This window comes from Zootoca vivipara, chromosome 13 (genome assembly GCF_963506605.1).
Source record: "Zootoca vivipara chromosome 13, rZooViv1.1, whole genome shotgun sequence".
In the NCBI taxonomy this organism is placed as follows: domain Eukaryota; kingdom Metazoa; phylum Chordata; class Lepidosauria; order Squamata; family Lacertidae; genus Zootoca; species Zootoca vivipara.
In genome coordinates, this window is record NC_083288.1 from 46879724 (window position 1) to 46900284 (window position 20561).

The 20561-nt window shown below is 39.8% G+C and overlaps 1 protein-coding gene across 1 annotated transcript; it reads left to right on the forward strand.

Moving 5' to 3' along the window:
- Positions 1-440: 440 nt before the first annotated feature.
- Positions 441-19434, forward strand: LOC132593015 (vomeronasal type-2 receptor 26-like). Its single transcript, XM_060281379.1, has 7 exons — positions 441-731; positions 2206-2885; positions 11474-11765; positions 12614-13471; positions 14054-14281; positions 15209-15335; positions 18530-19434. Exons 1-7 carry the CDS (start codon positions 441-443, stop codon positions 19432-19434), a joined length of 3381 nt encoding a protein of 1126 aa, XP_060137362.1.
- Positions 19435-20561: the final 1127 nt, after the last annotated feature.

Consider the following 20561-nt stretch of genomic DNA (forward strand, 5'->3'; position numbering starts at 1 on the left):
ATCCGTTGGAATCGTCCCTCAATCCAATAAATGAATACTAGAAACTGCCTTGTATAAGGATGTTAGTAACTAACTAATTCAAAGAAGTATAGTTGCTTTCCTGGGCTAGATGCATAGAATTGTCACCTTCATGGCCAGTTTGAGTACAAGAAGAAAGAGATGGACATTGTTGTAGTCTTTGGGGGGGAGGGGGGAACGGATTTTAAAGATATTCACAAGGACTAACTAAAAGATGATAAGAGTAATATAGAAATGGCATGATGAGTAATTCATTTATTTAGGTGGAAGAGTTTGATATTTATTATTTTAGAGCCACCATAAAAGATAACAAGGTTGTAGTTCAATATGTATCAGTTTGAGACAGAAATGGCAATTTGTTTTGTCTACTTCCTGCATTGTAGAATTCTCCTCTGAAATTTTAAACTAACCTCATTTGCAGCATGATAACAAAATTCTACCAGCACATCCTTGCCTTGGCATTTGCGGTAAAAGTGATAAATGAGAACCCCAGCATCTTGCCCAATATCACACTGGGTTTCCACATCTATGACAGCTATAATGATGCAAGGATTACCTATCGTAACACTCTGAACCTGCTCTTTAAAATGCACATATTTGCTCCCAACTACAAATGTGACTCGCAGAAAAACCTCATAGCCATCATCGGAGGACTTAGCTCTGATACCTCCTTCCATATGGCTGATACCTTAAGCCTCTACAAGATTCCACAGGTAGGTTTTATGAGTAGGGACATGAATTTTTGTCCCGCAAATCACACTCGTCTCTTCCCATTCTGAAAATGATTTTGAGACTCAGAAAGTGAATATGACTGATGTTGAAGCATTACAAGTTGGAATGTCTATCAGAAATGCACATTACTCCTTACTAGTAGAGATTGCTACACCGATGAAAGTCTGAGTCAAGCAAGAGAGAATTCAGCACCTTGGACATTTCCAACACCTACACCCTGTGCCTCACATGAACTGCAAGAGACTTGTCTCTGCAAGGAGTTGGGTTGACCTGAAGACTTACAAAGCTGAGCATAGACTTTGCCTCCTTGGAGAGCCTGGATAACTGATTAAAGGGCCCTAATTTATCACAATTGGACATCTGCAGGGCTAGAGAGGTTCTGTATGTTACTCATCATCTGACTCAGATAACTTTAGGGAAATGTATCCTCCAGCCAATGTAGCTCTGAATTGGATGTTAGTAGTTCTCCTGCCATGAAAATAGTACAGTACATTTTTAGACAAGTTTCCTGCCATGCACTCTATTGCCCCATTCATAGATCATGACAGATCATTCACCTTTGAAGAGACCCCAGAGAGCAGGAATGTACCTGGCACCCACAAAACATCCACCACGAACACACACACAACACCTTAAACATGCAAACCACAGGTCTTCAATACTTAAGTATCACCACAACTCTAGAAACTGGAAGCACCCTGAAACTTGAAGCATCCTTCAATTTAATGGTCTAGAAAACTACCAGATGTGTCAAGTAAGTAAGTAAGTAAGTAAGTAATTAGTAAGTAAGTAATCTTTTTTACGGTCACTGACCAGCACAATAATTGCATTACATCATTAATGCTTAAAATATTATTTAAAAAATTAAATAAGCTAAAATAACTTATCTAAAAGGGACCAATCAACCTTTGATCCTTATTTTTATATTAATTATTTACTTTGTGCCATAAATTATAGTGGAATCTGCCTGGCTCTGTTGAGGAGTTAATTTAAGTACTTCCTATGTAGGCACACCAAATTCTGATAGCATTTGTGCAGAATCTTGCCACCATAGTGGTGACCTTTTGGTTAGAGCAGGCACTCCCAAACTTCGGCCCTCCAGATGTTTTGGACTGCAATTCCCATCATCCCTGACCACTGGCCCTCTTAGCTAGGGATCATGGGAGTTGTAGGCCAAAACATCTGGAGGGCCGCAGTTTGGGGATGCCTGGGTTAGAGACTGAAAGGAGCCATTTCATTTGCAATTCTTCAGATCATCCAGGTAACTCGTCAAATATCTTTAGGGTAGATTCATTTTGGAGGTCTCTGTAAAGGGAGCAATGAAAAAATACATGGGTGGTCGTCTCTATTTCTCCAGAACTGCAGAAACTGCAGAAACATTTCTTGAACGAACAGCCAAATGCTAAAAGTAATTGTTTATACTTATCATCATAATGTCTGGTCTTTTCCTGCTAGCTTACATATGGCTCATTTCCACAGAAGGAGAGTGATATAGATCACTTACTTTCCCTTTACCGCATGATGCCCAATGAAGCTCATCAGTATATGGCGATTATCAGCTTGCTTCAACATTTTGGATGGACATGGGTTGGACTCTTTGTTACTGATGATGAAGGAGGGGGAAAATTCTTGCAGGCCCTGGAGCAATTGCTCTACCAGCATGGGATCTGTTCAGCCTTCACACAAAGAATGGAAAAAGCATCTCATTCCGATTTGTTCATTGAACTTTATGACATACTCGAAAGTTATTATGTGAGTCTCACAAATGACAAAGCCAATACATTCATTGTCTATGGAGATTCTCAGACTTTGACCTGGCTGAGATGTGTTATATTTCTACGAGATCCTGAAAATAAGGAAAGCTCAAGATTTAGAAAAGTGTGGATCATGACAACTCAAATAGATTTTGTATTATTGAGTTATCAAAAAGCTTGGGGTCTTGAGCTCTTCCAAGGTGCCATTTCCTTCACCATTCACTCAAAAGAGCTTCTCAAGTTCCATGAATTTATTCAGATCATAAAACCTTACTGGAACCCAGCAGATGGTTTTCTCAAGGACTTCTGGGAGCAAGCATTTGATTGTACATTTCCAAAACTGCACATGCAAGATATTGAAACATGTACAGGGGAGGAGAAGTTAGAGTGTCTTCCTGGGTTTCTGTTTCAAATGGGCATGACTGGCCACAGCTACAATATCTACAATGCTGTCTTTGTTGTAGCTCATGCTTTGCATGCTATTTATTCATACAGATCTAAGCACAGAGCAATGGCAGGAGACAAAAGGTTTGAAATTCAAGATCTGCAGCCTTGGCAGGTAACACATATTTTAATATTTTAATATAATATAACTGTATTTTAAGATTTTTCTGGAAGGTGTCCAGAGTGGCTGCGGCACGCAGCCAGGTGGACGGTGTATAATTCTTCTTCCTCCACTTCTTCTTCTTCTTCTTCTTCTTCTTCTTCTTCTTCTTCTTCTTCTTCTTCTAACAAAATATTATTTCAGTCAGCCAATTACTCCAAGGCCAGATATCAAGTGATTACATTTCGTGAGTGTCCCCCTTTCTTGCATATTTACCATGTACAGAATTTATTGCTGTGTTATAACTTTTCCATTTGCTATATGAAAATAGTTCATTGTTTAGAATTGGTATGCATTACACACACACACACACACACACACACACACACACACACACTCACACATATTCCTTCTTTTTCCCTTTTCTCTTTGAATCAGCTCCACTATTTTCTGCAAGGCATTTTATTCAACAACTCAGCAGGAGAAACAATGTCCTTTAACGAAAATAGGGAAATGAGAGGTGGATTTGACATCACGAACATGATCACATTCCCAAACAAGTCTTTCCTTCAAATGAAAGTTGGACGAGTTGATCCTGATGTTCTTGAAGGAGAAGCATTCATTTTTCATGAAGATATGATTGTGTGGCACAGAGGTTTTAATCAGGTCTGCATCCTTGGACTCCATCTGTTACTCACTGTTCTTATGATGTGTTCTTTAGATGTCAGGAATTCCATTTTGTTTACAACTGTTGTTTCCATTTGATATGGCCAAGGAAAAATGTGGCTGCCTGGCACATTCAAAATTGATGCCACTTAGAAATGCCATGGGGGATGGGGGAGTACATTTTTGTATAACTATATCTTCCATATACATAAAGCAAAGCGTTGGAGTATATAAATGAAATTTCTACATAGGCACCAATTCAGTACTGTAACCTCTTTTTTATAATGTATGGAGACAATAACTCAGTAATAGAACACGTACTGCTTGCTTAAGGTTCCAGGCAGCATTAAAACGAAGTCCTGTTGAGCTGTTTTTCTATTGTTTTACAGCATTTTGCAGAACAAACTTAACATTTTGTTGAGCCCTCAAACAGTGTGGCTGACCAGCCAAACCTAGGGTCCTACAAGTCACCCCCAATCCACTAATACAAAATTTTGGCACAGGATTGGAGTGAATTGAACAATATTGGAATTGGGGTGACCAGTATAGCACCATGTTGGGGAAATCAGACACTATTTTAGGACACCTCGGAATGTGGGGTTTTTCATTGCAAAGTTTGTCATAGGTTTGGAGGGGATTCCAAATAATGGGATTCATAGTTAACACAGCCCTATAATGCATATCTTTTAGATTAAACCTTTATTTGCTGAGTAATGAACTTCATTAATAGAAGTCAAATAAACAATCAGTTTCTCTGATCTCCTAAAAGGCTTTTCTGCTATGGATAGGTGACTCCCCTTTCTCTATGTAATGACCACTGCCACCCTGGCAATCAGAAGAAAAAGAAAGAAGGGGGAAAGTTTTGCTGCTATGATTGTGCTCCATGTCCAGAAGGGGAAATTTCAAACCAGGATGGTGAGTTATGTAGAAATCATATTTTTCATCCTACGAGGACACTGGGAAGGCTAGACAGTAGCATTTAAGGGGGTTATTTTAGTGCAAAAATGAGTAAGGAGGAACATGATACAAAATGGATTAAATTTTTCCATGTATGGGAATATAGAATAAACATAACACTGGATCTCAGGGACATCAAAGGTAATTGAGTGTTGGATAATTCAGAACAGGCAAAAGAAAACTAACCTATTCATGAAATGCATGATTAATCTATGGAATTGGTTTCCACAAGAGGCAATGATGGGAATAGATTAGACAAACTCATGGATATTATTAATGGCTATGATCTCTGATGGCTTTGCTGTGCCTCCATGGACAGAATCTGTATTCTTCCAAATATGAGATGCTGAGAAGTGTGGGGGTTGGGGGAGACTTCTGTTTCACTCAGGTCCTGCTTGCAGGCATCCCATAGGTATGTGGTTGGCCACTGTGAAATCAGGAAGCTGGATGAGATGGGTTATTGGCCTGATCCAGCAGGCTCTTATGTTCTTATCCAAAAGAGGAAATAAATGACAAGGCAAAATACTATTTAAAAGTAAGAATTGAGTCAGTATAATGGCTTTCAGAATAAGTGAGATCAAAGCATTTATATCTGAACAGTAAAACAAATGGATCCAATAGGTTTAATTTCATGTCAGTGAAACAGTCACATTGAAGACAAAGTACTGTTCAATCAGTATTGAAATTTCACCTTGTTTATTTTTCAGATATGAATGACTGCTTCATATGCCCAAAAGCTCAGTATCCAAACAAGAACAAAACTGCCTGCATTCAGAAAACAATGACCTTCCTTTCTTACAAAGAACTTTTAGGGATCATCTTAGCATCCATTGCCCTTTCTTTCTTACTCAACACAGTTTTGGTGCTAGGAATATTCATAAAGTACAGAGAGACTCCCATAGTCAAAGCCAACAACCGGGACCTCACCTACTCTCTCCTTGTCTCTCTCCTGCTCTGCTTCCTCTCTTCCTTGCTATTTCTGGGTGAACATAGCACAGTCTCCTGCCTCCTCCGGCAACCAATGTTTGGCATCATCTTCTCTGTAGCCGTATCTTGTGTGTTGGCCAAAACTGTCACTGTACTTCTAGCTTTCTTGGCCACCAAGCCAGGGTCCAGCATGAGGAAGTGGATAAGAAAAAGACTGACAAATTCCATTGTCTTTTCCTGTTCTCTTATTCAATCAACTATTTGTACTGTGTGGTTTATGACATCTCCCCCATTCCCTGAACTGGACATGCACTCTTTAGCAGAAGAAATCATTGTGCAATGTAATGAAGGCTCAGTCACCATGTTCTATTGTGTCCTGGGCTACATGTTCCTCTTGGCCATTGCCAGCTTTGTTGCCGCATTTGCAGCCCGCAAATTACCTGACAGTTTTAATGAAGCCAAGTTCATTACATTCAGCATGTTGCTCTTTTGCTGTGTTTGGCTGTCTTTTTTTCCAGCCTACCTGAGCACAAGAGTGAAACACATGGTGGCTGTGGAGATCTTCTCCATCTTGTCCTCTAGTGCTGGGTTATTGGGCTGCATCTTTGCCCCTAAATGCTACATCATTATTCTGAGGCCTGAGCTGAACAACAGAGAACAACTTATTTAAAAAAGTATCAAATAATTGTTTTTCCCCTCACTCTGGTAAATTTTAAATTGTGCTTGAGATTACTTTTTCGCTACTTGTTTAATTTTATTTTATACACACAGGTCTCAGTATCCAATTTCACTTACTCTAACGTGAGTAATTAGTACCCAAATCTTGTTATATACACTGTAGATTCAGCTCTCCAAAGAGTTGTACCTGTGTTTAGCACTGTACACAAATAAACAGAGTTTTCTTCCTTCTTTTACAAGATTTCAGAGGGTTTCCACTCTTTGGGGGGTGTCAACATTTTGAGGCTGACAACACATTAGAAATATTCCCATTGGAATTCATGGAAATTGTTGACTTGTTATGTAAATGGCCACCTAACAAACGATCTCGTGAGAATGCATTGTATTCAGATAGTGAGATTTTTGAGGAGTGTGATGTACCACAGCTGTATGTGAGTATTTGTCTTTTTGTCTAGTTCAAGGTTGCCTTTTAAGTTCTTTTTTAAACAAACATTTGTAATAGTTATTCTTTCAAACCTGAAACCCTTTGTTATTACAGATAGCACATTCTTTTCTTCTTGATATGTTTTATTATTGACTTAGATATCACATAGCTATATCAAAATCTCTTTATTGCCATTTATGGCAGCTTATTCTCCCCCCTTTCCCCCCCTTTTAAAGCTAATTTCTTTTTCTTTTGTTTTTTATGGAGCCTGTGTCTGGTTACTAAAATTCATTAAAAATATTTGAAAAGAACAAACACATTGTGGAATGTGAATTATTTATTTTAAAAGCAAAATTATAGATTAGCCATGTCCCAAAACATATTCAGGACTACATCTGGGATGGAATGTGGGTGGTCCCCAGTTTGACCCATCATGTTTACCATTCAGACTAGGGTTCGAATCCTCATGTCATGAAGCCCGCTCTATTTGAAAGCTTTACAAACTGCTCATGTTGGTGACACAGTTTTAAAATATGTATCATTTTCCGATATAATAATTCAGTTTTACTTGCAAACTGAATGTTAAAATAACCCCTTTCCAGCCCTGGGAGGAGTGTGGGGACCATTTGTGTGACACACCTACACACTGCAGCTGAAACACTAACATGTTACGATACAAAGTTTACAAAGCTCTGCTCTATGTTTTTGGGTGAGCTTTTTCTCTCTCTCAGCATTCGTTACCACATAGGTCTGATGTAAGACTAAAATGTGAGTGCTCACTGGAAGGACAGATCGTGAAGCTGAGGCTCCAATACTTTGGCCACATCATGAGGAGAGGAGACTCCCTGGAAAAGACCCTGATGTTGGGAAAGATGGAGGGCACTAGGAGAAGGGGATGACAGAGGACAAGATGGTTGGACAGTGTTCTCGAAGCTACGAACATGAGTTTGACCAAACTGCGGGAGGCAGTGGAAGACAGGACTGCCTGGCGTGCTATGGATGGTCCATGGGGTCACAAAGAGTCGGACAGGACTAAATGACTAAACAACAACAACTAAAATGAGGATGGTTAGAACCATGTACATCACCTTGACTTCAACAGAGGATAAGGCAGTCGGTTAGCTCGGTTGGTTGGAGCATGGTGCTGATAATGCCAAGGTTGCAGATTTGATCCCTGTAAGGGACAGCTGCACAGGCCTGCATTGCAGGGGGTGGACTAGTCCAGGCATAGGCAAACTCTGGCCCTCCAGATGTTTGGGACTACAATTCCCATCATCCCTAGCTAACAGGACCAGTGGTCATTTGTTTTCTTTTTTGCTCTCGAACTTGCAATACCCACCTCAGAAATTTTAAATATAAACCTGTCCTATAAAGTACAGCACAAATCCCTAAAAAGTGGAGAAGAAAGCTTATCATTGGTACAACTGGCTGTTTTTGATTACAGAACAGTGTTTATTTTCGAAGCCTACTTGGAGATGCAGAGGGTTGAACATGGGACCGTTGTTACACACAGAAAAGGGCAGAAAAAGGCATCATCTACCCATAATGAAGAAAGATTTTTTTTAAATTACATTTTATTTTATTTATTTGTTTGATTTTGCTTGTGAACTTGAAATCAACTCATCCAGGAAACTTTAAATATAATGTTAGAGCCCTAATCATTGATTTATCTGGATCTTTATTATTACAGGCCAGTGATATTTTCAATTGTATTTGGAAATGCAGAGGATTGAACCTGAGGGGTTTTTATATCAGGCATTTTGATATACAAATGAGCATTGGATTCTGTTCAATGGAATAGAGAGAGAGAGAGCAGGGCCCACAGTAATACCCCAGGACCCATACCCTTGTGCCATGTTATCATGTCCTCATGAATGATGATTGATTCAAGAGCATCATCATCCACTTGTCCAACATTCACTTGAAGGAAGGACTTGTATGGGAATGTAACTACTGTATGTTCCAAACACCGCCACCCACCCACCAACACCCCCACCCTCACCCATTCATCAACAAGAGACATAGCTGCCAAGTTTTCCCTTTTCTCGCGAGGAAGCCTATTCAGCATAAGGGAAAATCCCTTAAAAAAAGGGATAACTTGGCAGCTATGACAAGAGGAGAATTAATCAATTGCTTTCCCATGCATTTACTCTTTTTGTCTTAACACCCCCCCCCCCCAGTTTTTTATGTTAACATTATTTCCATACACTCCAAATAATTTCCATATATATAATACTGGGATTAAACAAACCCCTCAGACTTGCCCACTTCCCACACTGGTTTCCATATTTTACCCTCTTTTCTTGCATATAATAATAATTATCCATTCTATTTCATTTCCTTATTTACTAATCTAATTCATTTTACTTCATGCATGGTATATCAATCCTGCTAATGTTTCTAAATAGATACAGTGGTTTTTAAGGTACTCAACAAAATTTTCCCATTCTTGTTTTAAAATTTTATCATCTTGATGTCTCATCTTCAAGGTCATCTTTACGATTTCAGCAAAATCTTCATTTTGATAATCCACTCTTATTTTGTTGGGACCTTCTCTTCCTTCGACATGCTTTCCTGGGCTTTTAAACCCTTCTGATAGTGTTTCATTTGCACTGGTAGCCTTCAGAATGAATTGCCCTGCAATGCACGATTTGTGGGGCCGTCCCTGAGGCTGGCTATTACAGCTAGTGAAAAATGCAGTGGCTCACTTGCTGACTGGGGCAGAATTTCACCATCATGTTATGGCACTATTGATGATAGAACTGAAATGCCTGAAAACAAGGTCAAGGTGCAGGTTGGAATCAGAATATTTAAAATATGCTCTTTCCAAAGTGAACAACTGAATTCAAGGATACAATTTTCCTCATATTCAGTGTCCAACTACCCCTCTAGAAGCTTAATGGGAAGAAAGGACTAGTCTTGAAAGTGTATTGAGCCGATGGATGTCAATTTTCTTTCAACATTTGCTGCTTTGAGTTACAAAACGAAATGGATTCACTTTGACTTTCTTGCTGGTATTCACTTGTCATGGAAGATTTTGAGCTAAATGCCACATTTTGTGCTTCTAATGCAGGCTCTTCCAAAAGGTAGATGATAATCTGCTGGTAGACCACGGGACGTCTGTGGTAGATCACTGGCTCCCCCCCCCCAAAGAAGGTCAACAACTTTGGCTCACCTAAAGAAAGCTCAATATTTTTGCCCTGCACCCCTCAAATGTGGCTTTCCTCCTCCCGAAAAGAAGGTCAACAACTTCGACGTAAACTCCCCAAAACAGGACTTTCCATCCTAAAAAAAACCTCAACAACCTTGACCTGAACCCCCCAAAAGCGGGTAGATCACTGCCAATTTTTAACTCTGTGAGTAGATCACAGTCTCTTAGGAGTTGCCCACCCCTGCTCTAATGGATAGAGGTAACATGTACACTTCTTGAGAATAAACTCACAACTCAACATGTTGTTTTTTTATAAAACGACCCTTGGAACTGAAATTAAATCTTTTACTGATTTCTCAACCTACAATTATTCAAATCACTATAATCTGTGCATCTGGTCAGGCCTGCAGAGGCATTTCAGAAGGCACGAGAAAGCTGTCAATGAACAGCCATGAAAGAGATTATATTAGATGAAACTATGCACAATGAATAGATAGGAGTAGTGGCAAGAGGCAGGCATGACTTTCAATTTTCTTTCTCCCATTTTATTTTATTTTTATATTATTGGTCAGACTAGCAATCAGAGTTTTGGAAATCTCACCTATCGGCCAAAGCATGTGTTCATACTGTTTTGATTCTAAAATAAGGTGTGCCAATCTCTCTTGTTGTGCTGTAGTGACAGACAGGTCTCATGCAATCTAGCTTAAATTAGTCTGCAGGTACTGATGGGCACAAGAGCACCTACATTTTCTGAGACGCTTGACTATAAGGATGCTGTGGTCATTCACTTTGCTTTTTCTGCTGCCTCCTATTGTGTGCAAAGCAGCTATGAGGTGCCCTGAGACTGAAACATTTCCTGTTCCACATGAGTGGTACCAGTCAGGTGGCCTCATCATCGGTGGGATTGCTTCTCAGTTCTATTATTGCATCATTGAAGATTTATTCAAGGAAAACCCTTCACAGAATCTGTTTGATGATAATCCACAGTAAGAGACTCCCCCTCCCCCTTCATTTGCGGCATTAATCCTTCCCAGTACTTTATTTAGTATTGTGCATCCTACTAAGTTGGCAGGCAGTAAATGATCGCTTTGACCTTTTGATTAATGATCATCCTTTCTATTTTGATAAGCAATATGGATATGTGATTAGTACGGTATGCATAGTTTTAATTGCACCAAATGGATAGTTTTAATTGCACCAAATGGAGCAACAAGAGGAAGATGGAGATGATACTACTGTACCTAGTCTTGGGGCACAGACTCTTTTAATCTTCCTAGAACATATATCATGAATCAGGGACTGTTTGAGTGAATTTCTTTGAAATATTGCTGCTCTGCTGGGCTACATGCATAGAATGGTCACCTGTAAGTTAGCCAGTTTGAGTAAAAAGAGAAAGAGGGGGAGATTGTTGTTGTCTTTTGAGGGGGGCAGGCAACTGAGATTAAAGGTCAAACAAGACATAATACAGAGATGGATGATATATATTTATTATTTTAGAGCCACCATAAAAGACAAAGTTAGTTCAATATACATCGGTTTGAGACAGAAATGGCCATTTGTTTTGTCTACTTCCTGCATTGTACAATTCTCCTCTGAAATTTTTAAACTGACCTCATTTGCAGCATGGTAACAAAATTCTACCAGCACATCCTGGCCTTGGCATTTGCTGTAAAAGTGATAAATGAGAATCCCAACCTCTTGCCCAATGTCACCCTGGGGTTCCACATCTACGACAGCTATTATGATGCAAGGATTACATATCGTAACACTTTGGACCTGCTCTTTAAAATGCATAGATTTGCTCCCAACTACAAATGTGACTCACAGAAAAACCTCATAGCCATCATCGGAGGACTTAACTCTGATACCTCTTTCCATATGGCTGATACTTTAAGGCTCTACAAGATTCCACAAGTAGGTTTTATGCATAGGGACATGATCCCCCTCCCCATCTCACTTTTCTCTTACCATTTCAAAAATGATTTTGAGATTCAGAATGTGAATATGACTGATCCTGAAGCACTAGAAGCTACAATGTCTATCAGAAACATAGATTACTCCTTAACAGTAGAGTTTGTTACACTAGTGAATGCAGAGAGCATTCAGCACCTTGGACACTACCAACACAAGCACCCTGTTTAGTCGTTTAGTCGTGTCTGACTCTTCCTGACCCCATGGAACAGATCATGCCAGGCACCCCTGTCTTCCACTGCCTTCCGCAGTTTGGTCAGACTCTTGTTCGTAGCTTCGGTCCAACCATCTGCCACACATACATACAGCACTTTGAGTATGTGAACTGCAGTTCTTCAACCCATATAGATCAAAGATAACTCTTATGTCTTCCTCTGCCATGTGCATCTTATACATGATTCCCAACAGTTGAACTAGAGTAGCATTCAGTTGGTTCATTGAGGAATTTTGCCAGCCTATCGGACATGGCAAAGATTTATCTAGGGTTAATCCAACTAGTGCGTCTTCTCCCAAATACTGAATTTCCACAGAGTAATTCCACAATAGGATTGCACTCTACAAATGAAACAAAAGGACATTTCTGACAAGACATGAATACTTTATGAAAGAAAATATCCAGAAATTGGAAAATGTCACCACAACTCTTGAATATTCAGCTGGAAGCAACCTTCAGTGTAACTGACTGGAAACCTCAAAATTGCTTCAACAAACATTTCTTGAATGAAGACCACATGCTCAAAATAATTGTTTAGACTTAGGTACCATTATTATGTCTGTTATTTTCCTTGTAGATTGCATATGGTTCATTTCCCCAAGAGGAGAGTGAAATAGATCACTTCCTTTCCTTTTACCGCATAGTGCCCAATGAAGCTCATCAGTATATGGCGATCATCTATTTGCTCCAGCGTTTTGGATGGACATGGGTTGGACTCTTTGTTACAGATGACAATGGAGGAGAAAATTTTTTGCAGGCCCTGGAGCAATTGCTCTACCAGCATGGAATCTGCTCAGCCTTCACACAAAGAATTGAAAAAGTAGCTCGTTTTGATATGTTGGGTGAATTTTATGAGTTGCTTTATAGGTATTATGTAGGTCTCACGAATGACAAAGCGAATGCATTCATTGTCTATGGAGATTCTCAGACATTGACCTGGCTGAGATGTATTATATTTCTACGAGATCCTGAAAATAAGGAAAGCTTAACATTGAGAAAAGTGTGGATCATGACAACTCAAATTGATTTTGTATTATTGAGTTTTCAAAAGTCTTGGGATCTTGAGCTCTTTCAAGGTGCCATTTCCTTCACCATTCACTCAAATGAGCTTCTCGAGTTCCATGAATTTCTTCAGAGCATAAAACCTTACTGGAATCCAGGCGATGGTTTTCTCAAGGACTTCTGGGAGCAAGCATTTGACTGTCCATTTCCAGATCTGCTCATGCAAGATACTGAAACATGTACAGGGGAGGAGAAGTTAGAGGGTCTTCCTGGCCATCTTTTTGAAATGGGCATGACTGGCCACAGCTACAGTATCTACAATGCTGTCTTTCTTGTGGCTCATGCTTTGCATGCAATTTATTCATACAGATCAAAGCACAGAGTAGTGGCAGGAGACAAAAGGTTTGAACTTCAAGATCTGCAGCCTTGGCAGGTAACATGTTGCAAAATATTATTTCAGTGAGACAATTACCCGAAACCCAAACTTTACGAAATAGGACATTTTCAAAGTTATTCCATTTTGTAACTTTTCTATCTGCTATATGAAAGTAGCTCACTTTTTATACTTGTTCTGTGTTAGGTGCCGATCCATAAGCAATATTCATACAGAAGGGAGTAACATAATGCAAACCAAATAGTATTTCAGTTAGCCAATTACTCCAAAGTGACACATCATGAAATGTGATATTTTTAAAGTGATAACAGTTTGTGAGTGCCCCTTTCCCTGTATGTTTAGCATGCACAGTATTTTAGCCTTCTGTTACTTTGTTATAACTTTTCCATCCACTAGACAGGGCATCCCCAAACTGCAGCCCTCTAGATGTTTTGGCCTACAACTCCCATGATCCCTAGCTAGTAGGACCAGTGGTCAGGGATGATGGGAATTGTAGGCCAAAACATCTGGAGGGCCGAAGTTTGGGAATTCCTGCACTAGACTGAAATAGCTCATTTTTTATATTTGGCCTTCACTATATGTATGTATATATTTACGCCCCCCTTTCCCCCTTTGAATCAGCTCCAGTACTTTCTGCAAGGCATTTCATTTAACAACTCAGCAGGGGAAACAATATCCTTTGATGAAAAAAGGCAAATGAGAGGTGGATTTGACATCACGAACATGATCACCTTCCCAAACAAGTCCTTCTTTCGAATGAAAGTTGGATGTGTTGATCCTGATGCTCTTGAAGGAGAAGCATTCATTTTTCATGAAGATATGATTGTGTGGCACAGAGGTTTTAATCAGGTCTCTATTCTGGGAATCTGTCTCCACTGTTCTTATGTGTTCTTTGGGTGTCAGGAAATTTCATTTTCTTTAACACTGCTGTTTGTATCTGATAGGGCAAAGGACAAATGTGGCTTCCTAGCACATTCAAATTTGATGTGGCTTTGAACTGCCTAGGGGAGGGGGAACCCTGCATTTCTGTAGAAGTATTTTTTTCATTTATATTTACTATACCTTCCATATATAAAAAGCAAATATTTGGCATATCCAAATGAAATTGCTTCATAGCTGCCCATTCTCTAATCTCTCTTTCTATCTGGCCACATGACCCGGAAAGTGTCTGCGGACAAACGCCGGCTCCCTCGGCCTATAGAGCGAGATGAGCGCCGCAACCCCAGGGTTGTCCCCACGACTGCACCTAATGGTCAGGAGTACCTTTTCCTTTAATAGATCCCATAGGAAAGGTCCTGAATTCAATCCCTTGCATCTCAATGCAGGGTTAAAATGGAGTCCTGGTGAGATGTTTTTCAATTGTTTTGCAGCATTTTGCAAAACATAGTGCATTTTGTTGAGCCCTCAAACTGTGTGGCTTACCTGCCAAACCAGGTGCCTTACCTGTCATCCCAATCCATGAATGCAAAACTTTGGCACAGGTTTGGAGTGGATTGGACAGTATTGGATTTGGGGTGACCAGTGTAGCACCTTGTTGGGGAATTCAGACAGTGTTTGGAGGGCACTGCAAAATGTGGAGTTTGTGCTGTAGAATGATTGCAAATTTTGTCATAGGTTTGGAGGGGATCCCAAATAATGAGGTTCATAGTTAATGCAGCTGTGTATGGCCACTACTTATATTAAACCTTTTTATGCTGAGGGGTGAACTCCATTAAGAGAAGTCAAATAAGCAATTAGTTTCTCTGATCTCCTAAACTGCTTTTCTGCTATTGATAGGTGATTCCCCTTTCTCTGTGTAATGACCACTGCCACCCTGGGAATCAGAAGAAAAAGAAAGAAGGGGAAAAGTTTTGTTGCTATGGTTGTGTTCCATGTCCAGAAGGGGAAATTTCAAACCAGGATGGTGAGTTATGTGGAAATCATATTTTGCCTCCTACGAGGACACTGGACGGAGGGTGAGGGTGAGTTGGGGCACATGATAAAAATGCCTAAAATCTGTGGAAGAATGGCAGATGAAATTGATGGATTATATGGAACTTGCTGAGATGACAGGGAGACTACGTGACCAGGGAGAAGAATTGATGGAAGAAGACTGGAAAAAAATTAGAACGTATTTAAAAAAATATTGTAGAATTGAATTCGGAAACAGATTTTCAAGTGTATAGAAACTGCAGATTTTTGAATTATGTTAGAAAATGTGTGATGTTTGAGGGAAGTTTAATTTAAACCGGAATGATTTAAATTTAAGATATAGAATTTGAGAAAGAGAATTGGGAATGAACCGCAGAGGAGGGGAAGTCGAGGACGTTCTTTTTTCTTTTTTCTTTTAAAAAAGTCATGAAAAGTATAAGATTAGAAATTGTATTTTATGTTATTTTTATTTTTATTTTTTTAATTATTTAGGCTGCGTTGTATGTGGGTTATTTATCTATATATGGTTAATGCTTTATGTGTTTATATATAAAATGAATAAAATTTTTTTTAAAAAAAAATGCCTAAAATCATGCAAGGCATTGAGAAATTGGATAAAAAAGAAAAATTACAGTTCTCATAATACTAGAGCTTGGCGGCATCTAAGGAATTTGAGTGTTGGATGATTCAGAACGAGCAAAATAATGTTAACCTCTTTATGAAGTATTTGATAAAACTCTGGAATTTGTTCCCTCAAGAGTCAGTGATGGGCACAAATTTCGAGGGCTTCAAAGGAGAAATAGACAAACTCATGTAAGATAAGGCTATCAATGGCTATGAGCTCAGATGACTTTGTTGGGCCTTCTTTTTTAAAAAATAATTTTTATTGAATTTTCCATTTTTATACAACCATCATATTATCATCACACAAATTTTTTTCTTACTCAAAACACTAAAAAGAAAGAAATAAAACAGAAAAAACAGGAATATAAGTGGACGTTGCTAAGAAAAAAAAAAACCAAACAACACCCAAAAGAATAAAAAAGAAAAAAGAAGAAAAAGGAGAAAAAATTAAAAATTAATTCCAATCTTATCTAGACATACTTCTTAAATCAACGACTTCCTCGTCCCTCCCTACCCGAGTTCTTTTTTTTTTACTTCAACTTCGCAATCTTCATAGATTAATAATTTTCTCTAATAATACATTCTCAATCTTTACTACAGCAACTAATTTTCTCTTCTCATCTCGAATTCACTTATATAAACATTAAACTAAAACACCCCTTAGCCTATAAGTATCCTAAAGGAATTTCTAATTACCTCGTCCTTAAAATTTAAACATATCCTTACCCTAAAAAACGTTTTAATTGTTAACCCCCTCCCTTCCCCGATTGGCATTCCCCTGCAAACCCCGACCAGTTCCTTATCACAGTCCATTTTCGTACCGTTCTATCCATCCCTTGTAAATATTTTCATATAAATTTCACCCTATTCCCTCTCTTGCCCATTTCAATGCAGCCCATCCTTTTCCCCTCACCCTCTTTTGTCCCAATTCTTGTACTTTGACTTTTTCTCCGTTCTTCTTGTTCTTACTCCCCCAGAACCCAATCTTAGTTAGCTCTTTGCACTTTAAGATCTTGTCCATGACCAAAGTTTGGTCTCCCTCTCTCACTGAGAGACCCCACTCCTGAGTCTCTCCGGGTGCTGAAGCCTGCTGAGTGTAGCCAGTGTCCTTCGCAGCTTCTCTCACAAGTTGCTCTAGGTTCCCGGTTTTCGGCTCGATCTCCACTTTTAAGTTCAATATATCTTCTGGAGGAGAAAGTTTTAATTGTATCTCTTCCCTGAGATTCTGTATCAATTTTCCATTTTCCCGTACATCCTTTGCCAGCTCTTGTATCTGCTCTAATAAAAACTGCATACAGTCATTTCCCAGCTGTGGATTCATTGTTTAGTCTATTTAGTTCTTTGTGTTCTCAAATTACAGAGAGAGGCTCAGATGGCTGGTTCCCACTGTAATCTCGATGTACTGCACATTTCATTTTATTGTCCAATTGTTGTTTTGCACGTAAATTCCAACTTTTGTGTTTTTTTAAACCAAAGTCTGTAACGCAGTCCTTAATAAAGCATCCTTGCTATTTCCAAACTAAATTCAAAGCTGAAACATTGTATTAGGACAATTTCCTGATCGGTGACCTCACAATGGCGTCTGGTCTTTGTTTCCAGGTTCCTGCCCCCGGGTCTCCGGAGGGATCATTCTCAATATTGCCAATTATTTGCAGAGATCAATAAAAAAAGCGCTTTCCCCTGGCTTTGCCCCAAGGGAAAGGGTTCAGCTTAATTTTTCCTAGAGGTTTTCAGAATCCCTTTCCAGCGTTTTTAGCTGCGGGCTCTGTGATTGCTTGACTGTCTCGGTAAGGGGGGAGAACGACCTCAGTTTCCTTTTTAATTCCTCTCCCGTGGCCGAATCTTCTCAATTTGATCCCAATAATTTACTCACGGTGCCAGTCTTAATTTGGAGGTATCTGGTGCTCCGCAACGTTGGCTTAGGGCTTCACTCCGCTGAGGTAGCGAATGGATCCAAGGCTCCGTCCCGGACTGACTGCTCTCGGAGCTCAAACAAGGAGCTTACCAGGCATCAACCGGAACTTTAAGGAGCTCTACTGGATCTCCACGACCCCCGAAAGCCAAATCGGGGGGTTTTCCGGGTGGCCGCGTCGCCCAGGCGGCTCACCCCTCCTCAGCGGGGCCAGGGTCCTCGGAGACCGAAAGACCTGTGCCGATCGCTAATGGCGCCAGACCGGAAGTCCAACTTTGTTGGGCCTTCTGGCTCAAATCTGCATTTTTTCCAAATACCAGTTCCTGGGAAGTGTGGGGGTTGGGGAAGACTTCTGTTTCACTCAGGTCCTGCTTGCAAGCTTCCCATAAGAATCAAGTTGGCAACTGAGAGATCAGGAAGCTGGATCTTATCTACTTATCCCAAAGACAGTTTGAAGGATTTCTACTCAGCTATTAACTACTTAGCCGACAACCTATGATAACCTTAAGAATTAGTGAGAACAAAGCATTTATATATTAACACCAAAACACATGGATCCAAAAGATTGAATTTCATGTCACCAAAGCGGTCACATGGAAGACAAAATACTGTTGAATCAATATTGAAATTTCACCTTGTTTATTTTTCAGATATGAATGATTGCTTCAGATGCCCAAAAGCTCAGTATCCAAACAAGAACAAAACTGCCTGCATTCAGAAAACGATGACCTTCCTTTCTTATGAAGAACCTTTGGGTATCAGTTTAGCATCCATTCCCCTTTCTTTCTCCCTCATCACAGCTTTGGTGCTAGGAATATTCATAAAGTACAGAGACACTCCCATAGTCAAAGCCAACAACCGGGACCTCACCTACTCTCTCCTTGTCTCTCTCCTGCTCTGCTTCCTCTCTTCATTGCTATTTCTGGGTGAACCTAGCACAGTCTCCTGCCTCCTCCGGCAACCAGTGTTTGGCATCATCTTCTCTGTAGCTGTTTCTTGTGTGTTGGCTAAAACTGTCACTGTAGTTCTAGCTTTCTTGGCCACCAAGCCAGGGTCCAGCATGAGGAAGTGGATAAGAAAAAGACTGACAAATTCCATTGTCTTTTCCTGTTCTCTTATTCAATCAACTATTTGTACTGTGTGGTTGATGACATCTCCCCCATTCCCTGAACTGGACATGCACTCTTTAGCAGAAGAAATCATTGTGCAATGTAATGAAGGCTCAGTCACCATGTTCTATTTCGTCCTGGGCTACATGTTCCTCTTGGCCATTGCCAGCTTCATTGCCGCATTTGCTGCCCGCAAGTTACCTGACAGTTTTAATGAAGCCAAGTTCATTACCTTCAGCATGTTGCTCTTTTGCAGTGTTTGGCTGTCTTTTTTTCCAGCCTACCTGAGCACAAGAGGGAAACACATGGTGGCTGTGGAGATCTTCTCCATCTCATCCTCCAGTGCTGGGTTATTGGGCTGCATCTTTGCCCCTAAATGCTACATCATCATTCTGAGGCCTGAGCTGAACAACAGAGAACAACTTATTAAAAAATGTACTAAATAAATATTGTTTTCCCCCTCACTCTGGTAAATTATTTCCATACACTCGAAACATTTGCCATATATACAATATTAGGATTATACAAACCCCTCACACTTCCCCCCATCTCACCCTGGTTTCCATAACAATCCTGCTAATGTTTCTAAATAGCTACAGTGGTTTTTAAGGTACTCAACAAAATTTTCCCATTCTTGTTTTAAAACTTTATTAACTTGATGTCTTTTCTCTTCGGTCATCTTTACAATTTCAGCAAAATTTTCATTTTGATAATTCAACCCTCATTTTGTTGGGACCTTCTCTTCCTTACACATGCTTTCCTAAGCTTTTAAGCCCTTCTGATAGTGTTTCATTTGCACTGGTAGCCTTCAGAATGAATTGCCCTGCAATGCACATTTTGTGGGGCTGCCCCTGGGGCCAGCTTGGAATTTGAAGCTAGTGCAAAATGCAGTGGCTCAGTTGCTGACTGGGGCAGAATTTCAGCGTCATGTTATGGCATTATTGATGTAAGAACTGAACTGCCTGCAAATAATGTAAAGGTGCAGCTTGAGATCAGAATATTTAAAAGATGCTCTTCCCAAAGTGAACAACTGAATTTAAGGATACAATTTTCCTCATATTCAGTTTCCAACTATTCCTCTAGAAAATTAATGGGAAGACGGGACTAGTCTTGAAAGTGTATTGAGCAGAAGGATGTCAATGTCCTTGGGAAGGTGGGAATGGTCTCTTGATTCCCATGCAGTGTTTTGAAGGGAGATGGTTCAATGTTTCCATGACAGAAATCTTCAGATTAGAGAGATCTGTCAAATGGTTTTCACCAATCTCCTCTCAAAAATTACCACAGAGACCGTAAGAAACAGCCTTCATGTCTCTTCTGCAACTTCATCTCATTTCCAATATAATGTACAACCATACTTTAAACAATTTCCACCTTCGTTTTTATTCAGCTCTTAGAAAGGAGATTTCAACCTTAATAAAGGAATGATAGGAGAGTACAATGATTTTCATGACCTGTGCAAAATTATCTGTGAATCCCTTCCAAAAGAATCATGGGGGAAAGTGTGGCATTTCATGAGATGAAAAGGGGGGGGGGGATCAGATTTTACAGAGAAATGTAGACCTAAGTTTCTAAT

Bases quoted from the DNA above. Each gene is read 5' to 3' on its own strand.
- LOC132593015 (XM_060281379.1), top strand. From the start codon at position 441: ATGATAACAAAATTCTACCAGCACATCCTTGCCTTGGCATTTGCGGTA. The intron at 11,766-12,613 runs GTAGGTTTTATG...TTTTCCTTGTAG, and splicing joins GGCTCTACAAGATTCCACAA to ATTGCATATGGTTCATTTCC. The intron at 15,336-18,529 runs GTGAGTTATGTG...TTTATTTTTCAG, and splicing joins GGAAATTTCAAACCAGGATG to ATATGAATGATTGCTTCAGA.